Genomic DNA, 21,228 nt, shown 5'->3' with positions numbered 1-21,228 from the left:
TAAAGTGTAATTTTAACTAAGAACGATACCGGGAAATAGCAAATTCTACTTATTCTTCTCCAATATAAACAAAAAAAATGCAGCTACTGAATAGAAGCTATATTCTAGAAAATTAATCCAATACAACAATACATTTCAATTTATTTGAAATAATTCAGTTTGAAAAACTTTAAAATTTTACAGCACACATGGGGGCAGAAACATTGTTACAACTAAAAATCATAAGAAGAGTGCTGCAGGATTTTTTTGTTTTGTTTTATTTAACACTGTCATGGCTTTATTCAAAACACAGTTGCACAAAATCAGTACTTCAAAGTTTTTAAGGAAGGGGTTTGATAAGGAACTGAACACACTATATACATACTGCCATACAAAGAGCATTAAAATAGGACAAAAACCTCTACAAAATATAAAACCCACCCCTACATATTTGCATGAAGAGACCACCCACCAAGCAAAAAAGTTTCAAAAATTATCTGGAGGCTCTATGTCTCTATGTGTTAACTTAAAAAAAAAAGCTATGCTATCTTGTTTACATGTCAAGGTGACTGGCAAATGTGGAACTATATTTAAAATGGTAACACTGTGGAAAAGACAAAGTTACTTAGAAAGTCAGAGTTGCATGTGAGGCTCTGACTCTTGTCACCAGCAGCTGATGCACTACATTGTAAATTGTTTGAAAAAAAATTTAACCTGCATGTTTTATGTCTTTAATTGTCTTTGGACAATTAAAAATAGTTTAACCTTTATAACATTGGATGATTTAATGCCGACTTGTTGATTGAAACAAGACTGTTGATAGCTTCACTAATTTCCAACAAAAATCTCATTAAATAATTTAATTTCAGTTTAACTCTGTATTTCATACAATTTGTGTATGCCTCAGTACAAGACAGTTAAATATAGTCTTTATATTGAGAGGTTTTTAAGTACATATTTGTAAATAGGAAGATTTTAGCATTTGCTTCGACTAAAAAAGTTAACATTCAAAGACAAACATGGGGAAAACTTTGAGATAGTAAAGATAAATACAAAGCAACTGCTTTGAACACAGAGCCTCCATGACAAAAAGGGTGTGCATTTAACTAATTTTTTAAAATTCGTTTAATATTCATACAGCAAACATGGGAACATAGATTGTGGTTGCAAATGTTGTTTTGCCAAGTATCTTTACAGATATCCATTTAAAGATACTTTTTCTAGTATCTTTACAGATCTCTATTTAAAATGTTAACCCATTTAATTTTTTTCCAGATCTTTTGCCAACTGACTTATAAATTCCATTCAAATGCTTTTAAAAGTTGGTTATGCTTTACAACCACATGGACTATGATTTAAGGCTCTATTGAGGGAAAAAACAAGAAATTGGGCTTTGTGGACTTCTTTTCTCATGCGGTTTGTCTTAAACTTGATTTAGGAATCATGTATCACATTTAGGCTCTGCCTATGCAAGCTAGGAGTGTGATTCTCAGTAATTCAGCCATGGTAGCACAGGGAGTTAACAGTATGGTTTAGCAAGGCTGAGTACAAACTCATTTAGCCCTATGGGTACATACTCAGCACAGCTGAGCCACGCTTAAAATACTATTCAAAGTCATGCTGTCTCAATGATCGCTAACACAGGTATGCGTATACAAGCTGGAAATCACACCCTTTACTCACAGTGTAGACATGGCCTTAAAGTTTGCTGGCGTGTGAAATGCCTTATTAAATATTTACAAGTAACTGTGATATATGGGTGACCCCACTATACAAGTCCAGGAAATACCCCTGATATCTTTCCCCAGTTTAAACAATTACTGTCAGCCAAGAAAGATATATAATAAAAAAATAGAGTATCTTGAATAAAACTGTGTGAGATATTTGGTTGAGGATCTGAAACAATGTTAGTGTTGCACTGAGATACCTTGTTTGAAATCTAAATTACAACTGCAAAAAGAGGAGCACTGTGTGTCTGAATTTATATTTTGCATTGGCTCAAATGGAAAGTGAGAATGTCTGTTAGGTCAGGATTTATTAAAATCTGCCAATCACAATTAACAGTCTGCCAGAGAAAAGACTGGTTTGCACGTCTCCTGCACTTGCAGCCGAATACATGTGGTAGAACACATTCCTACAGATTTTCAAGATAGAAAGATAAGAACTATTTACTGCTGAAATAGGGCCTTTAATGATCTAGCTACAACCAGATACAAAAATTCAAAAAGTTCACCTGCAAAGATGAGAGAACTGAGCTCACACTCATTTTTTGCTTTATAAAATGTATAAAGGCTTTTTCCTTAAAATTTAGAAGTGTGTTTGATGGGGATACCTGCTTGTTTTTGCATTAGAAATGCAGGTCCTGTCTCACCTCAAAGATTATGATCATTGGGGAACTAATACATGACAATATAACAAGAGCCAGGTGAGTGAAAGTTGAGCAAATAAGAGGGAAAGGGAGTTTTGGTTAGCCTGTTTAAAACTTTGGATTGTTTTTCAGTTTGTCTGAAATATCTTTTTTAATTCAGCGACTAAACATTTTGGAGAAAGAAGGATGCCACATCTCCACCAATTCAATTAAAGCATGAGAGCTAATACACATCTTCAGACATATCCAGCAAGTCCTCCAAGCACACAGTTGATGTTCAGAATAAACATGGAAACTAGGCCTTAAAACTTAAACCTTCCTCCTAAATACCAACATAATAAAAGAGGGCATAAGCTTATCTTCCCCCCAAATAATTCACAGATTACTTTTTTTAAAAAAGTGAAAATAATCAAGTTGATTCCAAGTTGCACGTGTCAGATCAATTGGATATAACCAACTTTTCACTTGAAATAGACTTGACTTTATCACTTTACAGCATCTTTGATTTTAATTTATATGTAACTTTAAAATCTTAAATGAAATTAGTCATACTAAACCCATGTAAAAGTCTATCTTTTTTAATTGTGGACTAATAATGACAAACACAGCAAACTTGTATAAAACAAAAGAAGTCCAAATAAAATTTTAGGAGAAAGCTTGACAATGGGTTCAGTGATTATAGGGTTGAAACTGGTTTTTCTACATATGTTCACTACCAGGCTATTACATCTTATTTGGAATGATAAAAGGGGCAAAAATAGTAAAACCACACCTTTCCTATAAAAAGTGAACATGTTATCTTCTGTAAGGACATCTATGGTACATGGAGACATACAGATCTGCATGATCACTATTGCGTATTCTGTAACTTAAGAGTCTGGTCCTATTTGATTCTATAGTGACTTAATCATCATCTTCCTCGCCCTCATCTTCAGGATCTCGTTTCCTCTTCTCCCCTTGGACTCCCTCTGCTGATGAAAAAGAAGTTTGTATATATTTTATTACACTAAATTTAAATATCAGGAAATTAACATGTGTTGTGCTCTTACCTATAAAAACTAGCAGACTATTTCAAATTATTTTATTTCTTATATGCACTTGTTACTATACCTCTCTTTGTGCTGCTGATGGATCTTTTTTAAACAACCCGTTTATTTATTCTGACTAATGCAAATAAACTACATTAAACTGAATGCTCAATCTAAACATTCTATATTTCATACTGTAAATAGGTTATTCTTCAGTCTGATGTCTCTCAAAATCCTTTTGTGTCTGCACTATAAATTATATATGCAATAAATCGTATTATACAGAGATTTCAAATGGAAAGAGAACACATTTAACCTGATTTTGCTTTTACTAGCCTCTTTTTCTTAATTTTCAACTGTTTCATACAGAAAATATGGCAATAATTAATCCAAGTGGCCTACTGTGCACTCTTGTGGCCAAATCATGAAATGCAATTTAAAAAATTTAAGATTTGACATTGTCAGGTGATCATTTTCTGACCATTTAAATATCCTCACGGAGTGCTTTAGTGACTCGGTAAGCAGACCATTAACACCTTGAATGTTCCCTTCAGATATACATTACCTACTTTATACCAATCTGTTCCACCTTGTATTTAAGCTATGATACTGAGTATGTTTCTTAGAACCGAAAAAGAGCTCCGTGTCAGCTTGAAAGCTCATCTTTCATCAAAAGAAGTTGGTTAAAAAAAACATATTACCTCACCTACCTTTCTCTAATATCATAGGACCAACATGGGTATGACACCACATAGTTTATAGCAGTCATTTTAAAATCCAGATTACAAATCTTCAAAGAGATTGGTTAATGCAATCAGGAATATTTGGGTACGTTTAATATAGAAATTGGCTTCAAAAGGCTATACAGGAACTCAACAAACCACTTTTCAACCCATAACTCTCCCTAAATCTGGCTAGTCCTTACTGAGCATGGGCAGAACCACATAAGTAACGTACCCAACCCCTCACAGTATGTAGATATTTGTTTCAGTGTGGTGAGATTATACTGCTGCCGCTTACAGAACAATTATTAATCTAGCATCTAAGAACATACCGGGCATTTTATAATTATGAAATGACTGGTCCCTGCCTTGACGATCTTGAAATCTAAACAATCTAAAGAGAGGGAAGGGAATGCCAACACTTCTGTCTATTTGCCTTTTGACTGGCCGATTGTTTTTAGCCTTTGCCTATTAAGTGTAAGGCTTACCTAATTTATCTTTTTGATTATTTTCATACTTATTGTATGCATGAATATACAGAATATCCCACTCATATCATGCAAAGAGAATTTAATATTCTCAAGGGACAGTTCTTAAAGTCTTTCCCTATAAAAGTATGTCATTCCACTATGCCTCAGTACTAGCAATACACTTACGTCTCTTTTCCCTCAGACATCTATTTCCAAGCCTTTGTCTATTTTTATAGGAACCACATAAGGCAGTAATGCATGGAATTTCACTTAAACTCTAGGAAGCTACTGAAAGAGACTAGATGGGAAAGAAAATCCAACCTATGAATTTAAACATTCAGCGCTTAAAAGGGATATTGGCCTTTTTTCCCTTAAATGACACCACCTTGAAATGTTTTGTTGCAGATGTCCTAAGAACGCAAGTACTGCTTTTAGACCCTAACTAGGAAATTCAGACATTTCTGATGCATTAATAAAGATCTTTTAAACCTATGTTAAATGAAGTTTACAAAGTTCATGCAACATAGCCGTTAGAAAATTAATTTCTGTAAATCCTTTACTTGGCAAATTTCCTCTTATTCATTCAGGGCGCTAAAATATTTCTATAAAAATGCTTAGAAATTTTTTTTTCACTTTTACTCAAAAGTTAAGTGTTAAGTTAAGCCACATAAGAAGAGATAGCATTTGAATTAATGCATTACTGCTCAGCTAAATATCTAAATATTTAACTTTTGAAATGTTTCATAAATCCATATCAGGATACCCTCTTTCTCTGTGTTTACATACCTTCAAAGAGACTAGCTAAACAGACAATTTATACCAACAGACTGCTAATGTCAACCTTCTAAATTACAGAAGTTGAAAGAATCAATTCAGAAGGGTTCTGAAACATGCTATTTTCATGCTTTGTGAAACTTACCTTCTTCCTCATCACCTTTTTCTTCAACATAGTCATCATCATCTTCTTCATCCTTCACAATAAGCAATATTTAATCAGATTTTTAAAAACTACAGTATACCTACATTTAGTTTAAGCAATCTATATTTCACAGAAAACAAATAAAAGCACTTATTCTGTATAGCGATCACATTCTTTATTTACTTCGTTACTAGACATCTGTGTGAAGACAGGATACTAAATTCTTCACTATATTTCACTAAACTGGGCTGCACAGATACAGGCCATCCTAGCTATAAGTCCAAGATACATTCCAAAAAACTTGGACTTATAGTGAAACAACTTAAAGCGGGGAATTATTTTCCCACGGCTGACTTCTATTTGTGCAAATTTGGGGGTGGGTATTTTGCGTGACTTAAGAGTGGAGAATAGGAGGACTTATAACGCATCCGTTCCTACAAGTGTCAACGACTTTAGTGCAGAATGGGTGCATACCAGGGCGACTTATATATAAAAATAAGAATTTTTTTTTTGGTGAGCTGTAGTGTGAGCTTCTTGTTGCTTTCCACTCATTAATCCTTTCTGATACTACTAGGAACTTAACAAAATGACACATTAAAAAAGAGCAAGACAGTACACAACAGACTTTTTGAAATACAGAAATAGAGGATTGTGAAAATATGTGGAGAAGACTGCAACAGTAGATGTACAGCAAGAGTCAATGAAAAACTGAACCTTATTCTCTAAAGCAATAACTGCTAATATTAAACACATTAATTTGTTATACCATCTGGTACAAATCTGAAGGCATTACAGTTAAAGTTTGTATCTATAATTTTGTCTTAAGCACAAATTTAAGAGACGTTTTTGCTCAATTTATAAGGGAAGTTTTGAATTAGGCTATTTATCTCAAAGTCTGGTTTAAATGGCATATAATTTGGCTAATTCTAGCCCTTATTTGCATTTTCCAAAATATGAACAAATCTGACAGTCTTGGACCTCCTGAACACATGCTCAATATAGGCCACCTTATCGGCAGAAAATAAAAAAACATCCTCACTATCCCGCTCTATTGTGCTACCATAGTTTCCAGTTCCTCTAAAGCCCTTTTTATGCATGCTGTAATTTCTTGTCTCCCAAAAGCAACTGTATAGAGAAACTACTAACTCACTGAAGATTTTAATATTGAAGAATATGTTCTCTTTTCCAAACCCATTTTTGTCCATTCTCCTGAGGAAATTCCCAAGATTATTCAATTCCTCAAATCAAGTTTTAGTTCTGAAACCTTCATTTTATGGCTGTAAGTCATTACATGAAGACCACCAAATTAAGTTCCACAGTGGAATGTAGGTTGGTTTGAAGAATATTAAATGTTCTGTTACAACTATACTGAAAAGTTATGAAGATGGTATCCCAAATACTTTTGCTTCTAAATGTGGTGCAGAAGGTGTTACGAGAGTATGAACTACTGCTATACAGAAATAAAAGCATACTTCCTCTATTCAAAAAAAGTGTCTAGTTGTCAGTGATAAGAAGTAAAAATCAGGGCTGGTGTGTTTTATTTCTAACTGCCACTGATTCATGTAGTCATGATTAGGTCACCTCACATTTTCCTGTGCTCAATTCACACATGTAAAATGGAGGTGCTTACCTGCCTTTCTCATTAAGCTTGTGTTAATGAATGTTTGTAAAGCTCACTAAGATCCTTGATATAAAGGTGATGATTTTGATGCTAGCTTTGCCGAAGTGCTGAGAGGAGTTATAGGTGAACCAGGGAGATAAAATACCCACCAAAAAGCTTGATTTCCCCCCTTATTTAATTTTAAACATGACTCATAAAATAGCATTGACTATTATTGTTAGTACTGTAGATTACCTAATTGAGAACAAGGATAGTTTCTTCATTTTGTCTATAATAAAAATTAGTTATGTACCTTACTCCAAAAAATACTCTGACAATTTAGTTAGTAGTAGTGTACAATTTCAACACTTTTTTTTAGCTTACAGAAAATGCAGACATTTTTCACTGTAGATGGGGGATAGAAGATTAGAAAAATCAAAGCCATGTGCTGAAGTGAAATGCAGAGATATATTTAGCTGATAGGTGAGCAGAAGTTTTGCCTAAGTACTTCGGAGAGAGAACTTTATGATCAAAATCTAAAGTGGTATGTTACTTTACATACAATACTAGAATTTATAAGAATAATTTTCTACAAATTAATATAATGCATCTTTGTTTAGGCATATAGCCTCATGAAAATCCCAAACCCCAGAAAGAGTTTGTGAAATTAAAACTTCTTGTACTTAGAAGCTGAAAAGGTATAAATTTACCTGAATTTCCTCTTTCATCAGATATGAAAGGCCCACTTCCTCCTCCTCTTCTTCACCCTCTCCCAAATCTGAACCTCCATCATCTTCATCATCATCCTCTTCATACTCTCCTGGTGGACCAGCTTCATCCTCATCTTCATCGTCATCCTCATCTCCTTCTGAAAGAAAGGAGCTATTTCCATATAATTCCCTAAAACTTAATGGTTTATTTATAAACTCATTTTAGATGCTTCCTAAAAATCTAAGTCAACTCAGTTACAAGGTTTTCTCCTGAAGTTTTTAAAAATGGACAAGAGAGATTAATTAAAATATGTGAAGACTTTAAATGTATAAATACGTAACTAAACAAGAATTTAGATACCAAGGGTGCCAGGGCAAGGTCCCTGATTCTCCAAGGGATCATCGGAGAAATCACTGTCACTATAGATCAAGGTTTAAAATTTAAAACGACAGCCATTTTAACATAATACTCGACTGAATTTTACTTTCTATTAGTTCCAGGAAACACCTAGGCTACGTCTACATCACGCTCTCTTGTACAAGAACATATGCAAATGAGGCACGGCAGTATTCATCGCCGTGCCTCATTTGCATATGTTCTTGTGCAAGAGAGCACAATGTAGACATAGCCCTACAGTTAGAACAACAAAGATTAGAAAAGAGTTCTCATTTTTATTTTGTATATTTGTAGCATCATATAGAAGAATCAGAAGATCATGGGTTGGAAGAGACCTCAGGAAGTCATCTAGTTCAACTCCCTGCTCAAAGCAGGACCAATCTCAACTTAAATCATTCCAGCCAGGCCTGGCCTTAAACCCTCTAAAGATGGAAATTCCACCACCTCCCTAGGCAACCCATTCCAATGCTTCACCACCCTCCTAGTGAAATAGTCTTTCCTAATATCCAATCTAGACCTCCCATACTGCACATCACCAATTTGACAATTTCTCTCATATAGGCAGTTTTGTATGGGGCTTTTTATGCAGGGTCAGGAAAGACATTTTAAAAATAGATAAATAGAAGTGTGAACCACAAAGGCTGGCAGAGGGAACTGAAATGGGTTCCGTATCTGAAATTACTCTTTTAAAACTTTTTTAAAAATTCACTAAATTTCAGATTGTGGTAATAATAGGTAAAAATGGCTATTAGCCAGGATGCGTAAGGAATGGTGTCTCTAGCCTCTGTTTGTCAGAGGGTGGAGACAGATGGCAGGAGAGAGATCGCTTGATCAATATCTGTTCGGTTCATTCCCTCTAGGGCACCTGGCATTGGATGGACCTTTGGTCTGACCCAGTATGGCCATTCTTATGTAAAACTTTTTAAAAAATTCACTACATTTCAGGTTCCTGCCCTTTAAGAGATTTTCAGGTACTGTTAAGTTGACTTATATGTTTATACTTTCAAAATAGAGCATTTGACACATTTAGCTTCTCTTCGGTGAAATTCACTTAAAAGGACACAACTCAGATTTAAGTGTGAGGACAGACCTCATTTAAAGCCATAGGACAATTAATCAGAATAGCATGGAGACACTTGTGGGCAGCACTGTGTGAAACAAACATTTCTGATATATTTCGTAACTCTTCCAACCATGATCACTAGTAAAGCTAACAATATTTACATAAGCGTTTAAAATAATCCTTTCTTTAAAGAAAGGCCTGCCATCTTTCTAATGAAATCAATGTAGAAATTTTAAGAACTTTGGACTTTTACAGAGTCTTTCATCTAATTTCAACCCTCAATGAGTTAGCCCTCAATAGCAATGAAGAAAGTAGTATCCCTATTTTACCAATAATGAAAACTGACGCTTGAGGTCACAAGGGGACTCTGATATAGGTTGAACCTTTCTAGTCTGGCACACTTAGGACCTGACTGGAGCTGAACCAGAGAATTTGCTGGACCACAAGAGGTCAATATTGTCTAGCAGCATTACCAACACTTCCAGTGCTTACTGGGCTCTCAGAAGACATTTAGTGGTGCATTAGAGCTAAATAACAGCACAGAACACCAAGAGCCAGGACTGGTGGCTATAATCAAATTTTATGGGACAACAGGAAACTTAGCCATACCCAAGATAAGTGAACATCCAGATAACTAAAATCATGCTGGACCATGGATGTTGCTAGACCAGAGAGTTTCAACCTGTGCCTGCTTTGCTACAGATCTCTTGTCTGTTTACTTCCGCTACTGTGATTCAAATATGATTTCGGAAATAGAATTATAGTTTCCACACAGATCAGATATGAAGTGAAAAAACCCTCCCCTAAAAAGCTTTCATTAACAAAATGGATTACTACTGGCTTGCTTACTTATTACTTGTTTTTCCTATAATTTAGCATAAGCATCAACTGAATGGGTGAATGCTACTGTTCTGCACTTCAAAAATTTAATTTATGATATTGCACTACTGCAGTGGAGAGTCACTCTAGCCCCAACTTAATATCTCGATAATCTAAAATATATTTTAATTTAGTAGCTATAGCATGTTTAGAAATATTACCTTCATCTTCCTCCTCTTCTGAGTCAGGTGCCTCATTATCTTCCTGATCAAATCCATCTAGATATGTGATTTGATGAAGCAGCTCAAAAACGCTTTCTCTGTAATCTTCCAGGTTTGTGATCTCACAGTTGAATAAGTCGAGACTCTTCAAATTTTTAAGATTTTGCTGAAAACGAAGAATTAAGAGTACTAATCTTTTTCTTTCGGTTAACACACAGTAAACACTTGGAACCTTGAACTACTGTACTGTCATCTGTCAAATTGTAAGTTTTAGCATAAACATAACAGGTTGTGTCTTTAGCTATACAATTTACTTTGTACTTTCCATCTTGGTTCTCCACTCTCTGCACTGATTCTCATTTATACACAGACTTCAGTAGAAGATTTCTGTTCTGATAACTAAAGACTCTCCCCCAAAGGTCACTGAAATATTACCTGTCCCTCCGCATTCATAATTTTTTGTAACAGCTATGTTCTACCAGAAGAGTGAAATTATTCAGGAGGTGGCCTTGTGAGGGCAGAAAACAGAACTGGACCTAGACTGTGGAGCTTATGCCTTAAGATTTATTTCTTCAACTTAAACTGAGGGAAGACTACACAAATACAAAACTAATTGTTCACACAAGGCAGTCCTTACGTGCTAATCAAACTATTTCTCCTATGAGCTCAAAAGGAAGCAAGGCCTCCGATCTGGTATATGGCCCTGCTAATGAAGAACAATGGTAAATTTTCAAGTAATATCTTGACTGAACTATGGAATGATGAATTACTACAATGGAGTTAATCAATACAGGATTGATTGGGATACTGACAAATCTAGAAAGAAAACATCAGTGTTACTTGAATTGGCAAAAAACCTGAAGTATGGAAAAAGTAAACAATATTTTGCTCTTTGGATGCCTTTCAGTTTTGTTTAATCTATATATAGGCAGCTAAACCACTCGGTGTATTATTATTTCATATTTTATTGATCTGTGTAACATTATCTTAAATCCCATTTACTGCACTTATCTATAAGGCATTCTTGTTGTCAGCCACATATAACCAATACTGTTGAGGTCACTTATAATATTACTAGAAGATTTACCTGGCATTACTTGGGTTCTTAATTCAATTTTTGTTTTTTGGAAAATAAAATGAAAATATGCATGCTTCATTTAAAATGTTGCTTTAGGCTGAGCATGAGGGGTTCAGTATGCAAGCTGCCCTGGGGAGAGAGAACTACCTCTCACAACAGCATCTTGGAGTCAAGAAGCGTCTCTCCTTGGCCTCTACAGCTCCAGCAGGCACAGCTGGGAGAGTGGTACGTGACCCCCAGGTGGGGCAGGTCCAGGTTTATCTGCCCCGTGCTTCCCAGCCAGAGTGAGGAATGCAGCAAACTGTTCACTTTCCCCTCATTCCCTGATGAAAGGGAACAGCCATCAACGTTCCCATACAAATTAAGAGGGGAGGAGAGCTTCAGCCCTCCGTCCTCCCTAAAGGATTCCAGGGGTGGAGGCTTAGGGCCGGGGCAGTCCTGGCTGGGGGTGGAGTGGCACTCCCAGCCAACCGTTTTCACTTGCCTGATGATTCTGTCTTTTCTTTTGTCTGGTTTTAAATGAAGACGACCCATTCTGGGCACATCCCATTTTCATGGCACAATCAAACCCTGACCTTGCTTTAAGTTGGGATAAGAGGAAGCTGTATGCCGAGTTTGGTGGTCCTCGTCCTTACCATTTAGGAGTAGTTCTTGAACAGACACATAGACTCACAGATAGACAAACTCTCCAAAATATATTTTTTGCCTTTGATCATTTATTTTTTTAATGTAGAGATTTCACAATGGTTTATAGTTTTTAAAAAAAACCTATTTTATACTTACAAGAGCTTCCACAGTGCTAAGATCTTTGATTTTGTTGCCACTTAGATTTAGGTATGTGAGATTCGGACACTTTTCTGCCAGGACTTCCAATCCTCCTGAAATGATGTTGTCACTCAATTCCAACTATTATACACAAAAATTGGATAATCAGACCATTGGTTTCACTTCTATAGAAATTAAGAACCTGTTTTTTATTATAACAATAAATGCATCACCAGACCACTTGACTTGCTGTATAACCCATAAAAACTTCAGACTACTTACATAAATAAAGTTTACTTAAAAACAAAGGAACCTATATTGATATGTGCACTTATCTCTAAAGACTAACATATGACTTATTTCCATAGCACTTTACAATGTGCTCAGTCCAGATAATTCATTTAACAGTTTCATTATTTGGCTCCCCAAACTGAAAAAACTTTGGTATGAGCTTCACTTTTAAGTTTGTGTGATCCCATTGACTGCATCTAGACTATTCACAGTTAGCCCTGGTCTACACTAGGGAGCTATTTCAAAAAACGGTCTGGTTATTTCGAAATAATAACTGCTGCTTTCCACAAGGAATAACACTTATTTCAAAATAGTTATTTCCTAATAACGATAGTGTGGACACTTCACTGCTGATATTTCAAAATAACTACTTCCCAGAGTCATTCAAAGTAATTACTCCCCAGTGCTTCCTGGGGTTGGGTTTTAAATTGAGGTAGTGTGTCCACATTAAGGGAGACTGACTGCCTTGGACTAATTTTGAGACTTCCCTGAAGTGTGGACACGCTATTTCAAAATAGTCATTTCAGGACTTATTATTTTGAAATAACTAATTTCCATGGGTACATCTACACTGCAGGCCAAAAGTTGAATTAAGATACGAAACCTCAGCTACGTCAATTGCATAGTTAAAGTCAAAATAGCTTAATTCAGCTATTGGTGCTGTCTACGCAGCAAGAACTCAAAGGAAGAACATTTTTCTTTCGACTTCCCTTATTCCTCGTGATATGAGAGTGACAGGAGTCGAAGTAAGAAATCCTCCATCTCAAAATTATTTTGAAATACTGGCTTGCTGTATAGACACGCACTATGTTATTTCGAAATAACGTCAGTTATTCTGAAATAACACTGCAGTGTAGACATGCTCTTAGTGCTGAACTCCTACTGCTTATCATGTGCTTAAGTATTTCAGGATTGGGGTCTCAGGTTTTAAGCAAAATGTGAAACCTGAAGTTAGATCCTTGCACAGGTTTTATTTAGGTATAATGGAGCAAAATCTTGGTTCCATTAATCACAGCTGAAACTCTCAGTTACTCCAGTGCAGCCAGAGTTTCATCCACTAGAGCTGGGTTTTCACCTAATACATCATCCCCAGCCCCTCTCTATCTTTCCGTTCAATTGCATGAAATATCTTTAACTTAATCGTAGAAGTAAGAAGTAATATTCAACTTCTGATCACTGCCTCAGACATTAATCAGTACTAGCTATGTGTCTTAATCAGTATTTGAATTGTTAATCTCTATTTTGAAAGATTACTTTAAAGTTTACAGAAATTATAAAGGGTAATTTCTAATTAGAAGCAATGAAGTTCATGTTTTTTTAGATCTCATTTTTAAGTTGGTGGTGCATATGAAAGATACACACATTTATTACCTCATATAAAAAGTACTGATGTATTTTATTGATTAAATCATTAATTAAAGCCATAGCATCAGTGAAAGGGCTAATACTATGATGGCTATCATTTTAAATTTTAAACCTTGATCTATAACGACTGACTTCTCAGAGGATCCTTTGCAGAATCAGGGACCTTGCTCTGGCATCCTTGGTATCTACCAGTATTTCTAGTGCTGAATAGATAGGGCCCTTATTGTTCCAGGAGTTTATGGACAAAAATCATTTAAACATTACCTACACCAATTTTAAATCTTAAGTTTAGATTGACATCATTTCACAGCCCTGCAAACATATTCTACTAAGACATTTCAATCAATGCAAATGTGATTGTGAATACTGAAAGTGTACAAGAAGCTGTGTTAACCAAAGATGTTTGGCAAAAGAGCTTGCTGTTGTAATATAGAAATACATACCTTTCGGAGCTTAGCTAAGGTGGGGAGTCGGGCCAATGATGTTAGTTCTACATTGGCCATACTGAGAAACTCTAGTTCTTTAAATGACTCATTCAGGCCTTCAATTTCACCATTGCTGGATCGACAGTTATCAAGCACCAACTCTGTCACCTTCAAAAAGAATGTAAAACCCATCTTCAGGTTAATGAAGACCATTAAGCACACTAAACTATCTAAATCAATGACTTGAAGAGTAAAACATTAGGCAAAAACTCAAGTTATCAGAATCCTATTGTCACCACAATTAACAATGCCAGCCTATGAAAAAAGTAGTATATCTATATTTAGTAGTATATCTATATAGTATATCTATATTTGCAGCACTAGAGAAAGAGGCAAAATTTAGCATGTCAGTGGTCAGAAATATGTTCTCCAAAGCCATAACCACAATGATGCATGTAGGCCTTTATATGAATAGAAAAATAGATCAGATAAATGATCCATCAAATAAAGTACCCTGTTTCAGATACATCAGAAGATACAAAGAATCCCATGTATGCTGGATAATTAAGGAATGATATGCCAACAAAGGAAATTTCTTCCTTAAACCCATCTCTTAAGTGGTTAGCTTAGCATGAGGGTTTAATATCCCCACATTTTTTTAATTCTACCAGTTTAACTGGATATTCTCATTGCCCATAAAATAACCTAATCCTTTTGCATATCCTACTAAAAGCTTCACTGTCTCTTTCTCCACTCATCTGAGGAAGTGGGTTTTGCCCATGAAAGCTCATGACACTATAAAATATTTCCTTCTATGTGTTTTAAATATGTTACTCTATTTTACAGAATGTCTTAAACCATGAGAAAGGATACATAGGATTGCCTAATTAACTTTCTTTAGACCATTTACTGTTTTGTATATCCTCTCATGGGTTATAACAAGCATGGGCATGACATTTTAAATGTTCTAGTTGAAAAAAAAAAAAAAGAGCCAGCCCAATATTAGTATATGAAGTTGAGCTTTGAAGTAAGAGTGGTTCTAGAGAACATCACACTTGTTGACTGACAACTTCTTGGTCATTTTGGTGGATAAGACAGATCAGAAAAACAAAATGTAGACCCTTATTTTGTACATGTGTTGTCTTCTCTTTGCTTTAATTTTTGTTAAAGTTACAGCCTCAACATTCTTTTAAATGAAATTTGTAGAGGATTTTTCTTTAAAAAGTAAAACAAGTAAATTTTATAATACACTAGAACTACTCTGTTGGGACTATTCCAGTCTCTTAAGCATTTAACCTATACTAATCTAAATGCATATTTAGGCTTTTCAAAATATTTGGACCAGAATCTATCAAGCTATGTACTGTTTATTCAACTAATTGTTTTTATGAACTTTTCCTTGATTCCCTGTAAATCAGGTCAATCTCGCAACCTGGCATTAAGTAACAACACTGCCTGATATGAACCTATCTGGACTTTAACTCTTGGGGACACCTAGACATACTGATCGATAGCATTCTTACTGACCTAAAAGCAAAAACATCTGCTGGAGCTACAAGTCATTTTTTATCTGAGTTTAACATCAGGGAAGCGAAAGCTACAGTTGATCAGCCTGCTCTCCATGCAGCTGGCAAAGCAGTAAATGAAATTACTATAGGAAATTAACTGAACCACCTTACTCTCCTAAAAATCCTTCCCAACATAGAACACAAAATATATATGAATGAGTGTGATCGTCTGATGTCTTAAACTTCTGCTAAATACCTTGTTTTTGTAAGTGTCATCAGACAATCTGATAGGAACTAGGGCTTTCAAAGCAATTAAAATCAATCATGGTTAATCATGTTGTTAAACAATAGAACACCATTTAAATATTTGTGAATGTCTATCTACATTAAGTATATTGATTTCAATAACAAACACGGATTACGAAGTGCATAGTGATCACTATTATTTTGATTACAATTATTTGCACCGTAAAAATAAATAGTATTAGCTTAATTGAAAAATACAAGTATAGTTGTGCAATCTCTTTATTATGAGTTATAAATGTAGAATTATTTACAAAAAATTGCATTCAAAAATAAAACAAAAGGAAAACCTTAGAGCCTACAAGTCCACTCAGTCCTACATCTTATGCAGCTAATTCTCACACAAACAAATTTGTTTACATTTATGGGAGATAACTCTGCCTGCTTTTTGCTTATGATGTCCCCTAAAGTGAGAAAAGGAGTGGCACTGTTGTAGTAGGCATCACAAGATATTTATGCTTGATATGCTAAAGATTCATATGTCCCTTCATGCTTCAACCATCATTCAGAGGACATGTCCATGCTGATCACAAGTTTTGCTCAATAACAATCCAAAGCAGTGTGTGGACAGACACATGTTCATTTTCATCATCTGAATCAGATGAAACCAGCAAACGGTTGATTGTCTTTGTTGGTGATTTGGGGTCTGTAATTTTCACATAGGAGTGTTGCTCTTTTAAGACTTCTGAGAACACAGAATCATAGAATCCTTGAACTGAAAAGGACCTCAAGAGGTCATCAAGTCCCGTCGCCTGCCCCCATGGCAGGACCAAGCACTGTCTAGATCAGGGCTACTCAACTTTGGAAGCCGCGGGGGCCACAATGATACACACAGTACATGCCAAGGGCCGCAACTTAAGTGTGGTTGCACATAAATGCAAGCATATATGTAAATATATGCAAATAGCTTCTTTCACACAGCACTCCGGCACCTCCTCCCTGGGGACTAGAAACGCTGACACCCTATACCTATCTGTTCCAGCCAGCCCGTCTTCCATTTTTCAGTGCTCACCCCGCCTGGGAGATGCCTCGTGAGGCCATGTTCAAAGGATCCCACGTGTTGAGCCCTGCATAATCTCAAACCGCACTGTGGGCCACAAACAAATGGGCCACATGTGGATCCACGGGCCACATGTTGAGTATCCCTGGTTTAGATCATCCCTGACAAGTGTCTGTCTAACTTGCTCTTAAATATCTCCAATGATGGAGATTCCACTAACCCCTCTAGGCAATTTATTCTAGTGTTTAACCGCCCTGACAGTCAGTAAGTTTTTCTAATGTCCAGCCTAAACCTCCCTTGCAATTTAAGCCCATTGCTTCTTGTCCATCATGTTCCACATCTTGTCCCTCTCAGATTTTGGAAGGCACTTCAGATTTTTAAACATGGGTCAAGTGCTGTAGCTATCTTTACAAATCTTACACTGGTACTTTGTGTTTTGTCAAATCTGCAAAGATGTTCTTAAAATGAACAACATGTGTTGGTTCATCATTGAGACTGCTATAACATGAAATTTAAGGCAGAATGTGAGTAAAACATCAGGAGACATACAATTCACTCCCCAAAAGCCAAACTTTTAATTAACATTTTTAAATGAGCATCATCCATATTGAAGCATGTCCTCTGGAATGATGACTGAAGCATGAAGGGGCATATGAACGTTTAGCATATCTGGCATGTAAATACTTTGTAATGTTGGCAATATCAGTGCTGTGCAAATGCCTGTTCTCACTTTCAGATATTGTAAATAAAAAGCAATTTTATTACCTGGAAATGAAAACAAACTTGTTTGCCTTAGCAGTTGACTGCCTAAGAGGTAGGAATGAGTGGACTCTTAGGCTCTAGTTTTCCTTTTGTTTATTTTGTAGTGCCGTTATGTAAAAAAAAAAAATCTGTATTTCTAAATTGCATTTTCATGGTAATCAGACTGCACTATAATACTTACATGGGTTGAATTCAGAAATGCTATTTATCAGTTTTACAGTACAAATATTTGTAGTAAAAATACGAAGTTAGCACTATACACTTTGTATTCTATATTATAATTGAAATCAATATATTTGAAAATGTGAAAAAAATCCAAATATATTTATTAAAATTCAGTTAGTATTGTTTAACATTGTGAATAAAACTGTAATCACAATTAATTTAATTGTGATTAATTTGAGTTACTCATGTGAGTAAGAGCACGCTTGTCTATATATACTTGAGTTTTACAATGTAAGCACATGACCTGGGCTTCCCAATTTAAGGAGATTCATTATGAGTAGAATTGCTTGTATCTGTCTGAAGACTAAATACAATATTAAGAAAAGTATTTTACATGTAATCTGCACATTGCAATGCACTTCAGACTTTCATCCTACTTCACTATAAAAGAAATAAAAAGTTTCAATGTAAGCAGGCTCCATTTCTCCCGGACTTTTGTTTTGAAGTTAAGTTTGAGCAGTAGGGGCTGGTGTTCTCTGCAGTACTGTACACCTCCACTCCCTCATCACAGAGTTAGTAGAGCTACCTGACTAGCCGCATGGCGGGCATAGAGAAGCGAATCCTGTTGTACATGACCTCGCAAAACCGAACCTTATGGCTTGGTGGGTGGAGGTACACACGAAAAGCCTATCTTGTCTCTGATGACTGAAAAGGACCTAACAGCAATCGCCTTATCTGCCTTTAGCCATTAGGAAGGCTGGTTACAAGCAGTATGGGTTTCAAGGAAAAGAGAGAAGGGTGCCATTACCCCAGCATGCGCTTTCTGGGCAGAGCTGAAAACTCAGGGAAGGAAGGGGTGAGACGGAGAAAGAAGAGAACAAATATGATGTAATTCAAAATAAACAGCTCTAAATGTCAGCAGAGAAAGAAAGAGGAAAATCATTTTACAAAGACATTTTATAAAAATTGCCTGCTTCTCGTAGATTGCTGGAAAAGGACTGCAAGAAATCAAAGTCATGTACCCAGATAGTTCTAAAATGGATTCGGTGCAACTATGACCTGTTTACAATATCCACGTAGTAGAAGTTAAAAATAAATAAGAAAGCACGCCACCGATGGCAACGAGAAGAGGGATTATAAAAGTTAAGGATTCCCATGTATTCGTCAGCTCAAAAAGCAGCTGCAGCTTGAAGTCTCGTACAAAAATCCCCCTCCCCCCGACCTACTGATGTTGAAGCATGGTGGGTGACCCAGATTTCCAGTATACAAGAGTTAAGTTAGCTCAGAAGGCGGGGAAAGGAGATAGAAGTTTTCACTCTAAATCCAACATCCACACCAAACAGGAGAAACATCCTTTAAATTCAATCAAGAATTAGGGACAAAAGTCTAAGAAGGGAACCCTCCAAATGGGGGCAACCCTGAAGCTGTGGATCAGGAAGGGGCTGCCAGAGGAAGGGAGGGAGGTAAATTAATTTCTGCTCTTGGGTCACACTGCGGAACCTCTCAAATCATGCCCATCGCCCGAGACAAGGGGCCAGTCCCAGGCACTGGCTGCCCCACTTGTCCGGTGTCATGCCCGCTGAGTCAGGGCTGGACACCCAGCCAACAGAATAAGGGTGCTGGGGAGAGGCGAAGCGGGCTATGGAGACACATCGCGGGGGAACCGTCAGGGATTGCGCGGTACACAAGCTGCCTCCCGAGGAACCTTTGGAAACGTAAGGGCAGAGGGAAACCGGGTGGAGGAGTGCAGCGGCCTCGCAGCGCAGAGGTGTCCAGCCCCACGTGGCGGCTACCCCCCACCCCGCGAGGTATCAGCTGTTCAGCGATGGGGAACATTAGGGGGGGCGTCACATCCCCATACCTTCTCTGGGGCCCGATTCCTCAACTCCAGCGTAATGCGCTTCTTCATCTCCATCTCCTCCCCTCCCTGAGGCCCCCGCGCCGTGAGGGAGGGAAGCGCCGCCGGGCCGACGCCGCTGCAAATGGAGACAGGAGTTAGGGTTCGAACTCCTCAGGCAGCAGCCCCACCCCCTCCCCTGGTACACACACGCAGCTCCTGCCTCCTCAATGGCTAGAGCTCTGTGTGGATATAAAAATGTGGGTCTGCATCCGATCCACATCGGCTAAAAACAGCATGTATCCGATCCGGAATCCGCTCTCCACCTTTTATGTACATCTGCATCCGCATCCGCATCAAGCCGGAAGCAGCTCGTCTCACTGTGCTCAGTCTTAGAAGGAGCATTTGTGTTTGTGTGCGCGCGTGTGTCCTGTGGCTTAATAAAATAAATGTATGTATCAACCATGTTGTTATTGTAAACATCAATCTTTATTTTATAACAGTCGTCAGAACAAGTACAATACTACCCTTATCCTTGCTATGGTTTTCACTGCAGTCTAAAACCATAGCCTTGGACTAGTGGAGGAGGGAGCCTTTCTTTCCCTTTGCCTCCTTGTTTTTTAAATTATGCCAGTCTCCAAGCTTCCTGCTGTGTTCTGCAATATTGAGATGGGGAGAAGAAAATGCCATATGATGAGAATGAGTTCCTCTGGCTTTTTTCTAGCGTTTTTAATTGCTCACAGTCCCTCCCCAGAACACACTGTAGGGTATTATCTTTATCTCTATGCATTGCCCAGTTTCAAAGTTGTCACTGAAGCTGAGTGATGAATAGTTGAGATAAGATAATGCAAGAGAGGAGAATCTGTTCTACCTGTGGAATCACGAGGGGAATCCCAGGACACCTCCCCTCTGGGCTTCTAGGGGGTCTGTGTGGTGGAGCTAGGAGCAACGACAGCAGACACTTTGCTCTGTGACTTTGTCAGTTTCTTGCTGCAGGAGAGGGAGTGCAGGGATGAGGAGTGCAGGGGGCTGCAGGTGCTCTCCAGCAGGCTGCCAAGTTTTAGTGCTAAGCCAGGGCTTGCTGGGCTGAGAAGACTTCACAAGTTATTCTCCTAGGGAGCTTATGGGGGGGATCACGACCATCGACAACAGGCACTTCAGTCTGGACCATGACTTCAGATCAGATCATCAGTTTCCCCACTGGGAAGTTGCAGTGGTGAAGGGAGCAGCTTCAGGAGAGGGGTGCAGGTGTGGGAGGCAGAGAGAAGTGAACTAAAGAAGGTGCTCTTTGGCCAGCTGCCCAGCTAGTTCTTAATTTTTAGGGCTGACCTGGCTAAACACTTCTACTGGCACTTCTCATTTCATAAGTTATCCTCCTAGGAGGATTGTGTGGGAGAAACAGGAGTAGGCACAGCAGGCACTTTCCCTCTACA

At 37.3% G+C, this 21,228-nt stretch overlaps 1 protein-coding gene across 1 annotated transcript; it reads right to left on the bottom strand.

The window, feature by feature from the left end:
* Positions 1-116: 116 nt before the first annotated feature.
* On the bottom strand, positions 117-20,004 carry ANP32E (acidic nuclear phosphoprotein 32 family member E). Its single transcript, XM_006134666.5, has 7 exons — positions 19,820-20,004; positions 14,239-14,388; positions 12,158-12,280; positions 10,297-10,462; positions 7,797-7,954; positions 5,487-5,538; positions 117-3,318 (listed from the first exon to the last, which is right to left on the bottom strand). Exons 1-7 carry the CDS (start codon positions 19,871-19,873, stop codon positions 3,251-3,253), a joined length of 771 nt encoding a protein of 256 aa, XP_006134728.1. The 5' UTR covers positions 19,874-20,004; the 3' UTR covers positions 117-3,250.
* Positions 20,005-21,228: the final 1,224 nt, after the last annotated feature.

Source organism: Pelodiscus sinensis, chromosome 22, assembly GCF_052426305.1.
Source record: "Pelodiscus sinensis isolate ZL-2025 chromosome 22, ASM5242630v1, whole genome shotgun sequence".
Taxonomy (NCBI): Eukaryota; Metazoa; Chordata; order Testudines; family Trionychidae; genus Pelodiscus; species Pelodiscus sinensis.
The sequence above is the reverse complement of the archived record's forward strand: the minus strand, read 5'-3'. Positions and strand labels throughout refer to the sequence as shown.

Excerpts from the sequence above, each read along its gene's own strand:
- ANP32E (XM_006134666.5), bottom strand. The coding sequence starts at position 19,873 with ATGGAGATGAAGAAGCGCATTACGCTGGAGTTGAGGAATCGGGCCCCA. Across the intron at positions 14,389-19,819 it reads GGAATCGGGCCCCAGAGAAG|GTGACAGAGTTGGTGCTTGA; the intron begins GTATGGGGATGT and ends TTCTTTTTGAAG. Across the intron at positions 10,463-12,157 it reads TTAGCACTGTGGAAGCTCTT|CAAAATCTTAAAAATTTGAA; the intron begins GTAAGTATAAAA and ends CTTCGTTTTCAG.